Source organism: Hyperolius riggenbachi, chromosome 7, assembly GCF_040937935.1.
Source record: "Hyperolius riggenbachi isolate aHypRig1 chromosome 7, aHypRig1.pri, whole genome shotgun sequence".
Taxonomy (NCBI): domain Eukaryota; kingdom Metazoa; phylum Chordata; class Amphibia; order Anura; family Hyperoliidae; genus Hyperolius; species Hyperolius riggenbachi.
The window spans coordinates 71,709,694-71,728,227 of record NC_090652.1 but is presented as its reverse complement, the minus strand read 5'-3'; the positions used below and the strand labels follow the sequence as shown (position 1 = coordinate 71,728,227).

General features: G+C 44.8%; 1 protein-coding gene across 1 annotated transcript; it reads left to right on the top strand.

The window, feature by feature from the left end:
• Nucleotides 1-17,401: 17,401 nt before the first annotated feature.
• On the top strand, nucleotides 17,402-18,322 carry LOC137526060 (taste receptor type 2 member 40-like). The gene has a single exon (XM_068247273.1). It carries the CDS (start codon nucleotides 17,402-17,404, stop codon nucleotides 18,320-18,322), a length of 921 nt encoding a protein of 306 aa, XP_068103374.1.
• Nucleotides 18,323-18,534: the final 212 nt, after the last annotated feature.

Here is an 18,534-nt window from a genome sequence, read left to right as displayed (position 1 = left end):
AATAGTGTCTTTTTTCATTTTTTCCTTGTTTTTCCCTTTAAAATGCATACAAAATAAAGTAATTACTGAAAATAAATATCAACTCCAAAAAGCCCAATTGGTGGGGAAAAATATAGATCACTTCTTTGTGATTAGTAGTGATTAAGTTATTGGCAAATGAAAGGGATGAGCAGTGAAATGTGAAAATCGCTCTTGTCCGTTAGGGTAAAAACCCCTTCGGGGTGAAATGGTTTAAATGGCTTTTTTAGATGCTCCATGGTTTTATATTATGTTTAACCACCCAACGACCACCTAACGCCGATAGGCGTCGGCAGGTCGTAAGTGGTATTACATGGAAATGGCCGCTCATACGAGCGGCCTTTCCATGTCAGTTCACGGAGGGTGTCTCCATGAACAGACTGCGAGCCGCCGATCGCGGCTCGCATGCGAAATGTAAACATGCAGGGAAGAAATCCCCGCTGTTTACATCATACGGCGCTGCTGCGCAGCAGCGCCGTAAAGCAGATCGGCGATCCCCGGCCTCTGATTGCCGGGGATCGCCAGCATCTGATAGGCTGAAGCCTATCTCCGTCCTGCGCATTACACAGCGTGAGGGAGAGGGAGGTAAGGAGAGGGAGGGCGGAAATCACTGTGGAGGGGGGCTTTGAGGAGCCCCCCCCCCCTGCAAAACACAGATAGCCGGCGGCGATCAGACTCCTTTAGCAGGACATCCCCCTAGTGGGGAAAAAAGTTGGGAAGTCTGGTCGCCCTGGCTGCAAAGTGATCTGTGCTGTGGGCTGGAGAGCCCACGCAGCACAGATCACACCAAAATCCCCTGGTCCTTAAGTGGTGTTAAACATTTACAAAGTAGACTTAATGTTTTTTTGTCTATGCTTAATGGCAGTCTATTAACCATTTCAGCCTGCGGGTTGTTTTCACCTTATGGACAAGAGGAGTTTTCACATTTCAGCACTCCTCCCATTCATTCCCCAAAACCTTTCTCACTACTTATCACAAGGAAATGATCTATACATTTTTTTTTCCACCAATTAGGCTTTCTTTGTGAGGTACATTATGCTAGGTATTATTTTATTCTAAATGCATTTTAATGGTAATAATAAGAAAAAAATTGAAAAAAAAAATCATTATTTCTCAGTTTTCGGTCATTATATTTTTAAAACACTACTGTGGGTAAAAGCCACATATTTTATTTGCCAATTTGTCCCAGTTATTGCAATGTTAAAATTATATCCCTAGTACAATGTATGATGACAATATTTTATTTGGAAATAAAGGCCAATTTTTTTCAGTTTTACATCCATCACTATTTACAAGCCAATATTTTAAAAGTAATATACCCTCTTGACATACATATTAAAAAACAATCAGTCCCTAATGCATGTAGATGTAATTTTATTATTTGGCCAAAAGATGTCCTTGTACATTATTTTCTATTAACGTACAATAAGTACGCAAATAGGAAGTAATGCGTTAATTCGGAAGTGACACAGGCATCTCATTGATGAGAGGGGGCCTGAGGGGAGATGAATGGGAAATAAGTTCCCATTCATCCAACAATCACTAACAGGAATGGCGGAAATGAGTGAGCAGGAGGAAGCGCGGCGGTGGTATCGCTCACACATCTGAGAATGATCGCTGTTTTTGAACAAAAACAGAGATCATTCTCCTGGCACAAGAACGGATTGACTCAGCCTCAAGGGACTTACGTCCATGCGGCTAAAATGGTTAAAAGTCCCAGAGCTAAAATGCATTAACTATTGGTTTCACCAGCACATGGAAGTCCAGTGGCTGGGCACCCAGGCACCACTTTTCATCTGGTCCGCCTACTGCCATTTGCCACAGTAGTTTTGAGGCTGCATCCACCCAGAATGTACTGAAGGGCTTCGTGCCCACCTACAAGCCTGTTTTTAATCTTCATATAGAAAGTTATTTTATTTTGTATTGCTCTTGTTCTTAAATATAATGTTGTCACACTATGGAGCCCTCCTCCTCTCTACCTCTTTTAGTGACAAAGACACCAGAATCAGGAAACGTTTCACCCAGCAGCCGCCTCTCTCCATACAAACCTAAACCTTATATCCTCCTTAACCGTGTTCTCACCACTATCTCACAGTTTCCTCTCTCATCTCTAAATCTTGTCCCATTACATGTCCCCTCGATGCTATTCCCTCTCATCTTATTACTCACCTATCCTCTACCATCACACCTACCTTAACCTCGCTCTTCAACCTATCTCTCTCCAAATGCATCTTTCCTTTCACACTCAAGTGAGCCCTCATCACGCCTATGCACTAAAAACCCTCTGTTGACCTCTCTTACAGGGGTCTAGTCCTGGGAAAAGAAGTGAGTGGACTCACCTAGAAAACCCACGCGCAAAAAAATGGGCGTGGTCAAACATACTGTGAGAGTGGTCATGGGTGGGGCCAAATATACATGACCTTAGCAGTGATGTAAAAGGAAAAGGTCTGCCGTGGAAGTTTGAGCTCTGCCGTAGTGTATCCCCCCAAAATAGATGTAATCTGACAGCATTTCACCAAAAAGACACATAATCTGGTAGAAGTTCCTCCAAAATACAGATAATATGGCAGTGGTTCCCCCAAAATAGATAATGTGGCAGCAGCAGTTCCCCCAACATACACAATTTGGAAGCAGTTCCGCAAAATATGCAAAACCTGGCAGCAGATCATCCAAAATACATATAATCTGGCAGCAGTGGTCCCCCAAACATACACAATCTGACAGCATTTCCCCAAAATACGCATAATCTGGCAGCAGCTGTTCCTGTAACATACACACAATCTGGCAGCTGTATCCCAAAATACACGTAATCTGGCAGCAGCCGTTCCCCTAACATACACATAATCTGGCAGCCAGTTCCCGAAAATACATAACAGCGGTTCCACAAAAATGCAGATAATCTGACAGCAGTTCCCCCAAAATAGGTACCCCCAGCATAGGTAGCCAGGTCTATAGGTGTCCCCAGTATAAGTAGCCATGAGTATAGTAGTCCCCAGTATATGTAGCCAGAGGTATATGTGCCTAGTATATGTAGCCAGGGGTATATGTCCCCAGTATATGTAGCCAGGGGTATACGTGCCCAGTATATATAGTCAGGGGTATATGTCCCAGTATATGTAGCCAAGGGTATATGTCCCCAGTATATGTAGCCAGGGGTATACGTGCCCAGTATATGTAGCCAGGGGTATACGTGCCCAGTATATGTAGTCAGGGGTATATGTCCCAGTATATGTAGCCAGGGGGATATGTGCCCAGTATATGTAGCCAGGGGGTATATGTCCCCAGTATATGTAGTCAGGGGGTATATGTGTCCAGTATATGTAGCCAGGGGGTATATGTCCCCAGTATATGTAGCCAGGGGGTATATGTCCCTAGTATATGTAGCCAGGGGGTATATGTGCCCAGTATATGTAGTCAGGGGGTATATGTCCCCAGTATATGTAGTCAGGAGGTATATGTCCCCAGTATATGTAGCCAGGGGGTATATGCCCCCAGTATTTGTAGCCAGGGGGTATATGTCCCCAGTATATGTAGCCAGGGAGTATATGTGCCCAGTATATGTAGCCAGGGTGTATATGTGCCCAGTATATGTAGCCAGGGGTATATGTGCCCAGTATATGTAGCCAGGGGTATATGTGCCCAGTATATGTAGCCAGGGGTATATGTGCCCAGTATATGTAGCCAGGGTTATATGTGCCCAGTATATGTAGCCAGGGGGTATATGTCCCCAGTATATGTAGCCAGGGAGTATATGTGCCCAGTATATGTAGCCAGGGTGTATATGTGCCCAGTATATGTAGCCAGGGGTATATGTGCCCAGTATATGTAGCCAGGGGTATATGTCCCTAGTATATGTAGTCAGGGGTATATGGGCCCAGTATATGTAGTCAGGGGGTATATGTCCCCAGTATATGTAGCCAGGGGGTATATGTCCCCAGTATATGTAGCCAGGGGGTATATGTGCCCAGTATATGTAGCCAGGGGGTATATGTGCCCAGTATATGTAGCCAGGGGGCATATGTCCCCAGTATATGTAGTCAGGGGGTATATGTGCCAGAATAGGTAGCCAGGTGTCCCCCCCAGCAGGAGGGGAGCAGCGCAGAGAAGACGGAGAGCTGTAAGCAGCGGTGGAGAAGGGGGCCATCTCCCCCCTTTTCTCACCTCGGGGCTCTCCTTCCCTCGCTCTCCCCTCCACAAGTAATGTGCGGGCAGATGGCAGCGGGCGGGACTTAACTCTCCTCCTCGTCGGAACACCGGATTTGCATGCCGCAAGTCTGGTCTGGTTCAGACCAGAGCAGCGGCACGCAGATCCGGTGCCGGAATGAGGAGAGGTAAGTCCCGCCCGCTGCCGGCTGCTTGCACATTACTTGTGGAGGGGAGAGCGAGGGAAGGAGAGCCCCGAGGTGAGAGAAGGGGGGGGAGATGGCCCCCTTCTCCACCGCTGCTCACAGCTCTCCTTCCACTGCGCTGCTCCCTCCACACAAGCCAGCGTGGACGGCGTCCACCCTAGGGAAATAGTAAGTGGACGCCGTCCACGCGCGTCCACGCCCCACTCGACCCCTGGACCCAATGGATAGAATAGCTTAGAGAAGCTTTTTTGCATAGATAACAATATAATTTTTTTTAGCTGTTTCTGTACTGGAAAATAATATGAGACTCTTTTTTTTTTGTTACTAATGTTTTATTTCTTGGCTGTACTACACATACAATTCATTATCTCATAAGTTTATTTTCACTTCAGGTTTGCTTTAACTACTTAAAGAAAACCTGAACTGAAAATTAAAAGTCAAAATAAACATACACATGTCATACTTACCTGCTGTGTAGTCTACTCATCAATCTCTTCCTGCTCTCCCATGTCCTGTTTGCCAATTGGGATCAATGAAATTCTCCGTCCTCCATTTTGAAAATGGCCATTACACCATAACAGCTTTCTGGTCAGCACACAGTTAAACCGTAACATTGCCCGCTTGAGCCATAGGGAAACATGGACACATCAGGTCTCCTCTCAGCTGTAACTGACAGCAACTGATATATAACTGACAGTAACTGATATATTTCAGTTCTGACAAAATGTTGTCATTTGACATTGTCAGAAGAAAATGGTGAGCTTCTGAGAGGAACTGATGGCAAGGTAACTATGTAATGTTCATTTGAAGCTACCTTATGTGTTTATTTTAAATAATTTTACTCAGTACAGGTTCCCTTTAAGCCTATTTGGACGCGTATACTCGTCCAGATAGGCGCCACTCAAGTCTAACTGTATGTGTATCCGCATCCAGTGTTTAAGCGCCAGGTGCACGCATGTGCATGTGACCGCCGCAGTGAGAAGCGGTATTTCCGTGATGACGGTTGGGGAAGCCCCGAACCAATTGCAGTACCTGTAATGAATAGAAATGACCCCAATCAGGGGACATGTCCATTCATAAGGAAGAATGTAGAATGAAAGTTAAAAAAAGACAAAACACTTCCTGCTAAATCGATTTTAAAAATGCAAAGAAAAATAGTTTTTATATAGTCAAAAAATGATAGTTTCATAACCCTTTTTCTTTGCATTTTTAAAATCGATTTTTCTCAAAAACTACAAGGTCTTTTAAAATATAATTTTTTTGCCTTGTACAGACTATTATCCTTAACATGTGTAGCTCATTTGGTAGCATTAGCCTGTATGGAGGCTTTGCTATTCACTACCAAACTCGGCACAAAATTACGCGTAAATTCATGCGTAATTAAGAATGCTTACAATTACATATGAAATTCATTACGGTTTTCCCTGAATTTGCAGATTACGATTACGATGCGTAATTATGCATAGGCTAATTTCTGCTCATCATCACTCTCACTCTGACACAGAATGTGAGCATATGCAACTTCACTGGCTCCGAAGGGAGTGTTTGCATCTAGGCATAACATGCTATGTGAAATTTTGTTCTTTAGGGTCCTGAATGATAAGTATAGTATGAGCACAGCAGGTTAATCATATATTCGATCATCAAAAATGGAACAATACTGCATTGAACCCCCAGGAACTATCTGTGGGTTCCACTACAATAAAGGGTGCCTCAACAATATGGGCACTGGGGAAAGCCGCTAGTAGAAGATCCATAAAATTACCAGTATTCTACTATTGGTCAGTGGCTAATTCCGAATAAAAATATCTGTAATTTTTACCAATATTTCATTATCACCTAACCTAACTGCCTGCTCATTTGACTCCTCCCTCTACCGATGCCTAACCCTAACTGATAACCCAACCCTCTCTCTCCCCATTTCAGCCGATATCAGCACTGCTACTTTATCCGGTACTACCAGTGCCTAAATTGAAAAAACTTCAGAGAACAGGAGAATATCCCCGCACTCACTACGGACCAGAGAGATGAAAACACTCTCAGTGCTATTGCTTCATTTAGTTTAATAAAAAGACCCATTTATACATTTAAAATGAAACCCTTACTTCCTACCCTTTCATTCAAGTGGAGATGCGCTTGCATCGGCGCGCGAGATCTCCTGCAAAACCCCACCCCAGGACTTCACGCCAATTGGCGTCGAGCAGGCCTGGGGCTGCCGCCTCATCCATGCCAATAGGCTTGGAGAGATCGTTAAAAGGTTAATATACTCTTATATTAAAAAAGTTCAGTCCCTAAGGTAACTATGTATGTATTTTCTTTGTCATTTTACATATATATATATATATACATGTAATTTATTTATGTAACTATGGGAAAGGGTGGGAAATGAGGAGTTAATTTTAAATGTACAAATGGGTCTTTTTATTAAAATAAATGAATGTAGGTGTAATTTTACTATGTGGCTACAAGATGTCCTCTTGCATTATTTCCTATTAGCAAGCATACTATAAGTAGTACGTTAACAGGAAGTAATGCGTGGAGGTGTTACTTCAAAAGTTACAAATGATCGCAGCATCTCATTGATGCTGGCGATCATTGACACAGACCACTGACATTTGATTAACTGACCAGCAGCAGTAGTGGTTATCACTCACGCCTTGCACCGCTGGGTCCCTGGTTTGAATCCCAGCCAGGTCAACATCTGCAATGAGTTTGTATGTTCTCACTGTTTTTGCGTGGGTTTCTTCTGGATATTCCGGTTTCCTCCCACATTCCAAAAACATACAGATAGGTTAATTGTTTTCCCCCTAAATTGGCCCTAGACTATGATACATTCACATAGACATAGGACTATGGCAGGGATTACATTGTGAGCGCCTCTGAGGCACAGTTCCATGACAAGACAATATTTATACTGCGTACAGAATTGTGGAAGATTTTAGTGCTATATAAATACTAAATAATAATAATAATAACAGCTACAGACCTGTCTCCAACCTACCCTTTCTGGGGAAAGTTATTGAAAAGGAAGTCTAACTCTAACTTGAACTTTGGTGAATTTGTGGCAGCCCTGAATTGCAATAGACGTGATATACGTTTGACGTTTTCAGTTGATCCAGAGAGGATTACCTTTCTGGATCTTGAAATTGTCAAAGTAGGCACTAGGCTGACAGCTAAAACATTTTGCAAGCCCACCACGGATAATACACTTCTCCATGCGGCAAGACATCATCCAAGGTCCGTGATTGGGGGAGGGGAACCCAATGGGACAATTTTTGAGGATTCGGCGAAACTACTCGGATTTGGAACAGTTAAAGCATAAGGCTAAAGAAATGTATAAACGGTTTCGCAAGAGGGGTTACTCGCATAGAACACTTCCGCAAAGTTTTAATCCAGCCCTCCACACCGATCGTGAATCATTGCTCTGCCCCCGTGCTTGTTCTGCTGATGATGGAAGAAAGGGTTTCACTACAATTGTGACTCAGTTCAATGCACACTGGGGTGAACTGAACAAAGTCCTCTGTGAGTGTTGGAATGTGTTACAACTAGATCCTAGAATTAGTGAGATTGTAGCGGTCCAAGACCTTTAGTAACCGCCCATCGGGCGAGGAATCTGCGAGATGTGTTAGTCCAATCTGAATTGCCTAGAAGGGAGAGAAGGCCGTGGCTTGACTGTATCCCCCCCTGCATGAATGTATAGGTGCGGGTCATGTAAAGCATAAGACGGATAGATTCTCCTCTCAAGACAATTAGAGGGAATATAAGATAAAGACATTTTTATAGCAATGGCCCGAACCTCCGATTTTCGGTTCGCGAACTTCCGCAAAAGTTCAATTCGCGCAAACTTTCGCGATTTGCAATAGACTTCAATGGGGAGGCGAACTTGGAAAACTAGAAAAAATTATGCTGGCCAGAAAAGTGATTGAAAAGATTTTTCAAGGGGTCTAACATCTGGAAGGAAGCATGGCGGAGTGGGATAAATGCCAAAAGTCCCGGGGAAAAATCTGGATTTGACGCAGAGCAGCGTTTTATGGGCAGAAATCACATTGAATGCTAAATTGCAGGCCTAAAGTGCTTTAAAACATCTTGCATGTGTATACATCAATCAGGGAGTGTAATTAGAGTACTTATTCACACTGACACACCAAACTCACTGTGTAACGCACCACAAACAGCTGTTTGTGTAGTGACGGCCGTGCTGGACTACTGCGCACCATGGTGAGATTGCTCTTCCTCACTCAGTGATGTCAGGTTAGGTAATGTCTGACTGCCTTATCAACTTTCCATGGTTCTTTCTCTACCATTGTTAAAGCTTACATCTATTTTTTTTTACATTACATTTTCTGCTTGCGGTTCAGTACTGCAACGAGAATCTATTATGGAGGGCAAGTCTGCCATTGTGAGTGACCACAGGTATTGGCCGGGGAATCCTGGTTCTTTTCCAGTCCGGAGTTGGAGCCTAAGAAACGGCTACCACCACACACATCCAAGGAGGGCAGCAGACAGGCATACACGTCCCGAGGTAGTGACCAAAAGTAACAATACAGGAGGAGGACTTTCGAGGCCCTGCTGTGTATGTGAAATGAATCAACTTTAAATCCTTTAACGAGAATCTGTTATGGAGGGCAAGTCTGATGGTGCATTCACTGTGATTCACCAGGTTGGTCTCCTCAAGGAAGCGAGAATCTTTTATGGAGGGAAAGTCTGCCATTGTGAGTGACCACCGGTAATGACCGGGGAATCCTGGTTCTATTCCGGTCCGGAGTTGGAGCCTAAGAAACAGCTACTACCACACACATCCAAGGAAGTCAGCAGGCATGGCATGCACGTCCCGAGGTAGTGACCAAAAATAACAATATATGGGGCTTGCTGTATTTGAAATGAATTAACTTTAAATCCTTTAACGAGAATCTGTTATGGCGGACAATGATGACACCACTTGCCTTTCACGAGAATCTGTTCTGTAGGGCAAGTCTGCCATTGTGACCAGTAGGTAATGGCGGGGAATTAGGGTTCGATTGCGGTTTGAAGTGGGAGCCTGAGACCCATGCTGTATAAGTAATGTACCTGCCCTGACTGTGCTTTGCAGACCAGGCATCTGTGGTCAGATGGACCCTTGACCCAGCGGAATACAAACCAATTCGAACGCATTTGCCAAGAATGTGTTATGGAGGGCAAGTCTGCCATTCATTCAAGTGTGTAAAACTTTTGATGGTACTTTCTCAGTACCATGGTGACTGACCAGGGGTAATGGCCAGGGAATCCTGGTTTCGATTCCAGTCTGGAGTGGGAGCCTAAGAAACGGCTATCACCCCCACACATCCAAGGAAGGCAGCAGGCACGCTGTGGGCAAAGGAGCAGGAAGGGCTACCACCACACATCCAAGGAAGGCAGCAGGCATGGCATGCATGTCCCGAGGTAGTGACCAAAAATAACAATACAGGAGGACTTTCGAGGGCTTGCTGTATTTGAAATGAATTAACTTTAAATCCTTTAATGAGAATCTGTTATGGCGGACATTGATGACACCACTTGCCACAACAGCTATGTATATGCTGTGATGAGGTGAGTTCACTGAACACAACAGCTAGGTATATGCTGTGATGAGGTGGGTTCACTGAACACAAAAGGTAGGTATATGCTGTGATGAGGTGGGTTCACTCAACGCAAAAGGTAGGTATATGCTGTGATGAGGTGGGTTCACTGAACACAACAGCTAGGTATATGCTGTGATGAGGTGGGTTCACTGAACACAAAAGGTAGGTATATGCTGTGATGAGATGGGTTCACTGAACACAAACAGTAGGTATATGCTGTGATGAGGTGGGTTCACTCAATGCAAAAGGTAGCTAGCTATATGCTGTGATGAGGTGGGTTCACTGAACACAACAGCTAGGTATATGCTGTGAGGAGGTGGGTTCACTGAACACAAAAGGTAGGTATATGCTGTGATGAGGTGGGTTCACTGAACACAACAGCTAGGTATATGCTGTGATGAGGTGGGTTCACTGAACACAACAGTTAGGTATATGCTGTGATGAGGTGGGTTCACTGAACACAACAGCTAGGTATATGCTGTGATGAGGTGGGTTCACTGAACACAACAGCTAGGTATATACTGTGATGAGGTGGGTTCACTGAACACAACAGCTAGTTATATGCTGTGATGAGGTGGGTTCACTGAACACAAAAGGTAGGTATATGCTGTGATGAGGTGGGTTCACTGAACACAACAGCTAGGTATATGCTGTGAGGAGGTGGGTTCACTGAACACAAAAGGTAGGTATATGCTGTGATGAGGTGGGTTCACTGAACACAACAGCTAGGTACATGCAGTGATGAGGTGGGTGCACTGAACACAACAGTTAGGTATATACAGTGATGAGGTGGGTTCACTGAACACAACAGTTAGGCATATGCTGTGACGAGGTGGGTTCACTGAACACAACAGTTAGGTATATACAGTGATAAGGTGGGTTCACTGAACACAACAGCTAGGTAGATATATGCAGTAATGGGTATTACAATGTGCAGCTGCCTATCACACACACAGGTACATTAGTCACTGAATGTGCTGGGCCTGGGCTGGCAGTGGCACAAACACAGTATGAATTACAAAAGCTGTCTATGCAACACAAGTGTCAGTGGGACACACAGAAAAAAAAATAGATCACAATAGCAAGTTTAGCTCTCAAAAGAGCTGTTGTTGGGTGCTATTATTTTTAGCAATAAGAATCAGCCAGGAGCAAGCTAACAAGCCTACATGAGCCTAACTAATCTTTCCCTATGAGAGTCTGCCAGCAGCTTGCCCTTCTCTCACTATTGCAGGCACACGAATGAGTGTAATGGCCAGCGGTCCCTGCCTTATATACAGGGGGGGGGGGGGGGGGAGGGAGTGTCTCCAGGACTGAGTGTAGCCTGATTGGCTACAATGTGCCTGCTGACTGTGATGTAGAGGGTCAAAGTTGACCCTAATGGAGCACTATGGGGCGAATCGAACTTCGCCTGGAACCGTTTGCCAGCGAACCATTCGGGCCCTCTCTAATTTCTCTAACTGTAATTTGACATGGGTTGTGTATTTGATCATAAGTCCGTGGGACAAATACTATGTGGGCATGACGACTAGAGATGTTGCGAACCTCCGATTTTGGGTCCGCTGATCGTGGACACGAACTTTCACAAAAGTCCGCGAACAGGCAGACCGGGCGGACCACCATAGACTTTAATGGCAGGAGAACGGCTGCCGACTTTAGCAAATTTTCAGCATTTGTGGAGGAGGACAGTGAATAATTTTTTTTTCAAAAAGACCTTATAGTTTTTGAGAAAATCTAGTTTAAAATTTCAAAGGAAAAAAGTATACATTTAAATACGGTAAATGACAGATGATGTAGCAAACCTAACGGTAGTGTAAATTTATGCAGATCAAAAGAAAGAGCAATGAATTTCCTGACGGGGTTCCAGGGGGTCTGTACGCAGTACATACAGACCCCCTAGAAACCCCCTCAGGAGCCGCAACGCTTTGGCCAGGGATCGCTATACAGCCGCAGTATGGCTGTATAAAGATCCCTGGCATCTTTTCCGATTTTTTTTACTTTTATGTTGAGATTGTGGGAAATGTATAAAAAAAATGATGTGGGGTCCCCCCTTATGAGTGTTTTTAGCCCCTTGTCCCCCATGCCGGCTGGGATAGCCAGAATGCAGAGCCCCGGCCGAGGGGGGCTCCACACCCTGAGCTATACCAGCCCGCATGGTCCATGGTATGGGAGGGCCCCGGGGGAAAGGGATGGCCAAGCCTCCCCCCCCAGAGCTCTTGTCCAATCCATGGACAAGGGGCTCTTCCACACCTCTGGTGCCCTAGGAGGAGGTGGGGGCGATGACTCCCTGGGAAGGGGGGGTTTCATGGTGGCATCTGGGAGACCCCTTTAAGAAGGGGACTCCAGATGCCCATTCCCTCCCAGGAGAAATGAGTATAGGGGTACAAAGTATTCCTTACCCATTTCCACCAAGGGTAAATAAAATAACAACACGACGATGAATAAAGTCCTTTAATATTCTTAATTAACCAGAAATACTTACCTGTACCTTTAAAAGAATGTTCCAACGCCAGTATCCTCGGAAAAGGTTCCACGCCAATATCCTCTGTAATGTCCCACGACAGTATCCTCTATCTTGCGATCTTCAGAAATACTTACCTGTACCTTTAAGAAAATGTTCCCACGCCAATATCCTCTAATGTTGTAATCTTCATTACAACTTGATTTAAGCTCTCCACCGCACCACCGCCACACACCGCCGCTCCCTCGCCGCACACAGATACAGCTCTAGCTAGCTATACTAAGTATAGCTCGAGCTAAAGCATCTTTGAATTTCCTTCCAAGGTTCCCCATTGGTCTATTAACTCTTGTTCTTGCTTAGTATTTCCTATTTGCTATCTACTTAATGGAGGCGATTTTGTCAATATGCAATGAAACAAAATTGCTGTAGAGAAGAACATGTACCGATGTGTTTCCCTCTTACAGGCACAGCATCCACCCAATCAGCGCAAAGAAGGTGGAGCCAGGCAAATTTTGTTAAGGACTGGCCCACTGGTGAGAAGCCACGCCCTGATGAAGACCAGAAGTGTCGGTCGAAACTAGTTGGCCTATGCTGGACCACGCTACCGACCTGAGCTGCCATTGAGCCTCTTTGTCTTCCCAGCCATCCTAAGTCGAGACTAAATTGTGAGGTGACACCAGCCCAGCCGCCTAGCCACCAGCGAGAAGTTATACGTCTGACGTCATCGGCAGAAACAACCGGTTTAATTACAGCATACTGATGTGCTGTCAGATGTGAGCGATAGATGCGAGAAGGAAGTACCATGGATGATTATACAGGCGGTGATGGTATCTGCACCTACTAGCCTGTCGGAGAGTCTTTTACGCTGAGAGGTAATCTTGCTAAGAGGAGCGACGCATGCATGCAATCATCTATGGGGACCCCCTTATAAAATCTATTATAACTCCTTGATCTTCACTAAAAGAAAAGTTACGACCAGAGGTGTGAGTACGTACAAGCTTTTGTAACAACAGCTACAACTGATGATTGCTTGGGACTGCTATTGCCAAGCTATGCAGGGAGCTTTAAAATCTATGCTGCTGGATTTGTTCTTTGTTTTTTGATCCCCTACTGAACTGACTATAGAGCTCGGTCTCTTTAAAGGGAAGGTTCAAGCAAAATAATTACCTGGGGCTTCTACCAGCCCCATGCAGCCATCCTGTGGCCTCATAGTCACTCACTGCTGCTCCAGTCCCCCGCTGGCAGCTTGCCGACCTTGGAGGTCGGCGGGCCGCATTGCGTACATTTTTACGCATTCCCGCTAGTGCAGGAACATTAACACAAACATTTTTACGCGTTACTGGCTTAATGCGTAAAAATGTACGCATTGAGCCAGTAACTCGTAAAAATGTATGTGTTAATGTTCCTGCACTAGTGGGAATGCGTAAAAACGTACGCAATGCGGCCCGCCGACCTCCGAGGTCGGCAAGCTGCCAGCGGGGGACTGGAGCAGCAGTGAGTGACTACGAGGGCACAGGATGGCTGCATGGGGCTGGTAGAAGCCCCAGGTAAGTGAAACTCATTTTTTTTATTTTGCTTGGACCTCACGTACATGCGCAGAAAGTGCCCGGCAACAGGAGCACGATCTAGGACGCGCTCCGCCGGGCAGTGCAGGCGTACTACTCCGGGTCAGAGTGACCCGGAAGTAGTCAAACCCCCAGTGATTCAGAGATGTTCGCCGGCGAACGGTTCGGGAACCGTTCGCCACATCTCTACCATTGTCACGATTGAATTAATTGATAGACAATTGTGGTGGTCAGGTTATATATACCTAGAGGATTTAGGGGTACTAGCTGAGCATGTTGTCCCCTTCCCTACCCTTATCCCCAAAATTACTACCTCCAACTTGAAGCCAAGATCTCCAGAAATAGTATTCTTGACCCCTACAATGTGGCTTCAGGAAATATCACAGCTGTGAAACAGCCCTCACCCAGATTTGCAATGATCTGCTCACGACAAGATACAGAGACCAATGTGTCATCCTGATTTTGCTCAACCTCTCTGCTTTTGACACAGTTGATCATGATAACAGAGTGCTAGAGTACTGTTTGGCATAATTGGCTTAGTTCTCCAGTGGTTCAACTCCTTCCTGGCTGGCAGAAAACAAAGGGTAGCCTTGGGGCCCTTTCTCTCCATCCCTGTACCACTTAAATATGGTGTTCCCCAGGGCGCGGTATTATCCCCTTTACTGTTCACCATATACATGCTACCACTAAGAGAAATCATACAATAAATGGCCTGACATATCATTGCTATGCTGATGACACCCAACTTTATTTATCATTCAAACCTCACAGTCACAGACCTTAACCCACAATTAAATGCATGCTTAGCGCTCAGCGCTCAGAAGTGGATAAAAATGAACTGGCTAAAACTAAATGCTGACAAAACTGATGTTCTTGTTAGGTGAATGCCCAACAGCAAACAAAGACCATTACCTCCTGCAATTAGTACAGCATGCCACTACAAGGCTGTTAACTAGCCAACCCTGCCATTGCCACATAACACCAACCTTTTGCTCACTCCACTGGCCTCGGATAAAATGGAGAATTCTGTTCTAAGATTGGCTTATTGACAGATTTTCAAATCCTTGCACAATCTGGGCCTTGGATACCTGAAGGACTTGTTGCAACTGCACCACACTCCCCACAATCTTAGATCAAAAGAATGTACCGTATATACTCGCAAGCAAGCCGAATTTTTGACCCCCCAAAAGTGGGCCAAAAGTTGGGGGGTCGGCTTGCTTGCGAGTCATGTCCCCCCGGCTGCCGCCGCCACCGCTGCTATTTCCTTACCGGCGGCTTCCAATATTCCCATCTCCGTCTCCGTGCAAGGCATGTAAATAGTTCACAGCAGCTCGCCCTACGGCGGCAGCTGTGTGATGACGGAGGAAGCGTAGAGAGAGCGGTTCCCATAGTAACGGCGATACATATTGCCGCTACAGGAATCCGCTCTCTACGCTTCCTCCATGATCACACAGCTGCCTCCGTGGGGCGAGCTGCTGTGAACTATTTACATGCCTTGCACAGAGATGGAGAGGGGAATATTAGAGGCCGCTGGTAAGGTAATAGCAGCAGCGGCGGCGGCCGGGGGGGAACTACCTACCTACCTACCTACACTGAGCACTATACTCGGCACTATCTACCTATACTGGGGCACTATACTAGCTATACTGGGGCACTATTCTAGCTTTACTGGGGCACTATTCTAGCTTTACTGGGGCACTATGCTAGCTATACTGGGCACTATACTACCTATACTGAGCACTATACTAGCTATACTGGGCACTATACTAGCTATACTGGACACTTTACTAGCTATACTGGACACTTTACTAGCTATACTGGGCACGATACTAGCTATACTGAGCACTATACTAGCTATACTGAGCACTATACTAGCTATACTGAGCACTATACTGGCTATACTGGGCACAATACTAGCTATACTGAACACGATACTAGCTATACTGAGGCATTTTACTAGCTATACTGAACACTATACTAGCTATACTGAGCACTACCTACCTATACTAGGCACTATACTAGCTATACTGAGCACTATACTAGCTATACTGAGCACTATACTAGCTATACTGAGCACTATACTGGGCACTATACTAGCTATACTGAACACGATACTAACTATACTGGGGCATTTTACTAGCTATACTGAGCACTATACTAGCTATACTGAGCACTACCTACCTATACTGGGCACTATACTAGCTATACTGAGCACTACCTACCTATACTGGGCACTTTACTAGCTATACTGAGCACTACCTACCTATACTGGGCACTATACTAGCTATATTGAGCACTATACTAGCTGTACTGGGCACTATACTAGCTATACTGAGGCACTACCTACCCATACTAGGCACTATACTAACTATACTGAGGCACTACCTACCCATACTGGGCACTATACTAGCTATACTGGGACACACTGGGGGGATCACGCGGCCAGCATTTCCTACCCCCGGCTTATATGAGGGTCAATCGTTTCTTCCTGGTTTTTGGGGTAAAAGTTGGGGGGTCGGCTTATATGCGGGTCAGCTTGCTTGCGAGTATATACGGTAATACCTTGGTCACTCCCAGAGTCCACCTCAAAACCTTTGGAGACAGAGCCTTCTGTTGTGCTACCCCAACACTTTGGAACTCCCTGCCACACAGGACAGCTCCATCCTTGGAAGCATTTAGGTCCAAACTGAAAACCCACTTCTTTAGTCTGACATTCATGAACACCTGATTATTTCCTCTGTAACACAGTCCAGCCTGCAACCTTGTCTTGATTTGCGTCCTTTGCGTCCTATGGGAAAAAATGCAAATGTTATTGTATTGTGATACTGGAATACATTGTGTGTAATTACTTGTGGTTATGTGATTAGGCACGTTACTTGTAACTTGTAATTATGCATAATTTGTGGAATTACGATCATAATTCAGAAAAATTATGCAAAACTATGCGTAAGCAAAATTTACAATTTATGATCATCTCTATCGATGGAGCTGAAATTACCTGCTTCATGAGTTATAGTGGTGATTCTGACTCCTTTGTAGTGCAGGAAGATAATTTTGATACATAAGTGGCATCTAGGTACTGTTTTGCTGCACATGTGACTTCTTAGCCTAGCCATACACCTAAGCATGTGTTGTCCGCTAATATTATGTTACTACAGTTTGCCTTGTACACACACTGGTGACAGAGAGTCTGGAAGCCAAAGTAAGGAGAAGCCAACATTCTTCTATATCAGTGTCCTCAACCAGCATGTACACACAGCTATAAAACATTGATTTGCATGTGTTCCTCGTATCTCTATTTTTAAGTTGTGCTACTCTTGACAACCAGTCATACCTTCACAGGTGCGTTCTTAGATCTATCAGATTGTCAGAAACTTTCCAAGCTAAAGCAAAGGTCCCTCTCATCTTTAAAGGATGCAGGTGTCTAATAACGTTGTAACCTTCATTGTGAGTGTTATCATCACTGTGGTTGGGACCCTCCTAAATGCAACCATCCTAACAGTCCACTTCAGAGACTGGAGGAACATCAGAAACTGTGGACCATGTGACCAGCTTCTCTTCTCTATGATATTAACCAGTTTATTCTTCCAATGCTCTATGTTTTTTCATGGTGCACTAATCGACCTTCAGCTACTGAGACAAATGAATATAACATTCCTGTTGCTTTCTCTCTATATTATGCTGTCCTTGACTAGCATTCGTTTTTGGAACAAGGCCTTGCTCTCTATTTGGTACTGTATGAAACTTCTCACTGTTACTCATCCCATCCTCTTCACGCTAAAGTCAAAATTCTGCTCCTTTGTGGTGCACCTTCTTGTAGCAACAGCCCTGATGCCATTTTTGACCAATCTCCCCATTTTCTGGATGTGGCAAATGCCATTTTCAAATACAACATCTTATCCTTATGAAAGCTTTGAATGCAAGCCAAATACTGTTTATTTGTTATTTATTACTGGTTTTCAATTTATTCTTCCGTCTTGCCTGACTTTCATCTGTATCGTGCTGAGTGTCAGATCTCTTCTGAGCCACATGTGGAGGGTCCATCAGAATATGTCAATGAGCTCTCCACCTCCTCAGCTCCAGGCTCTGACCCGAGCAACTCTGACTATGACTCTGCACTTGATGTTGGACCTTTCATTCACTGCGGTAATAGTGTACTCCTTTTCACAGCCATTCAGCTATGAGCCTGGACTGGGTTCTCCTATCTTTGTTATATTATTCCCCTCTGCCCAATCCATCATTCTGATCTTTGGCAACACTAAACTAAAGAACAGCCTTTTGGGAAAAATACACACACTGCTATTTGAGAGGCTGTATTTGGGCAACTGCTACTAATGGAAGAAAGGCATAAAAAAAAAGATGCCTGGAAAAAAGGGCACAGGGGATTGCCACCAACAGAATATCAGTACATTTGTCAATATTCTACTAATTAATTCCAAAATATCAGTAATCTTTACCGATATTTTACTATGTCTCAACCTACTCTCACACAGAACTCTCCCTCTACTGATGCCTAAACCTATGACCTTCCTCTACTAATGCCTAAC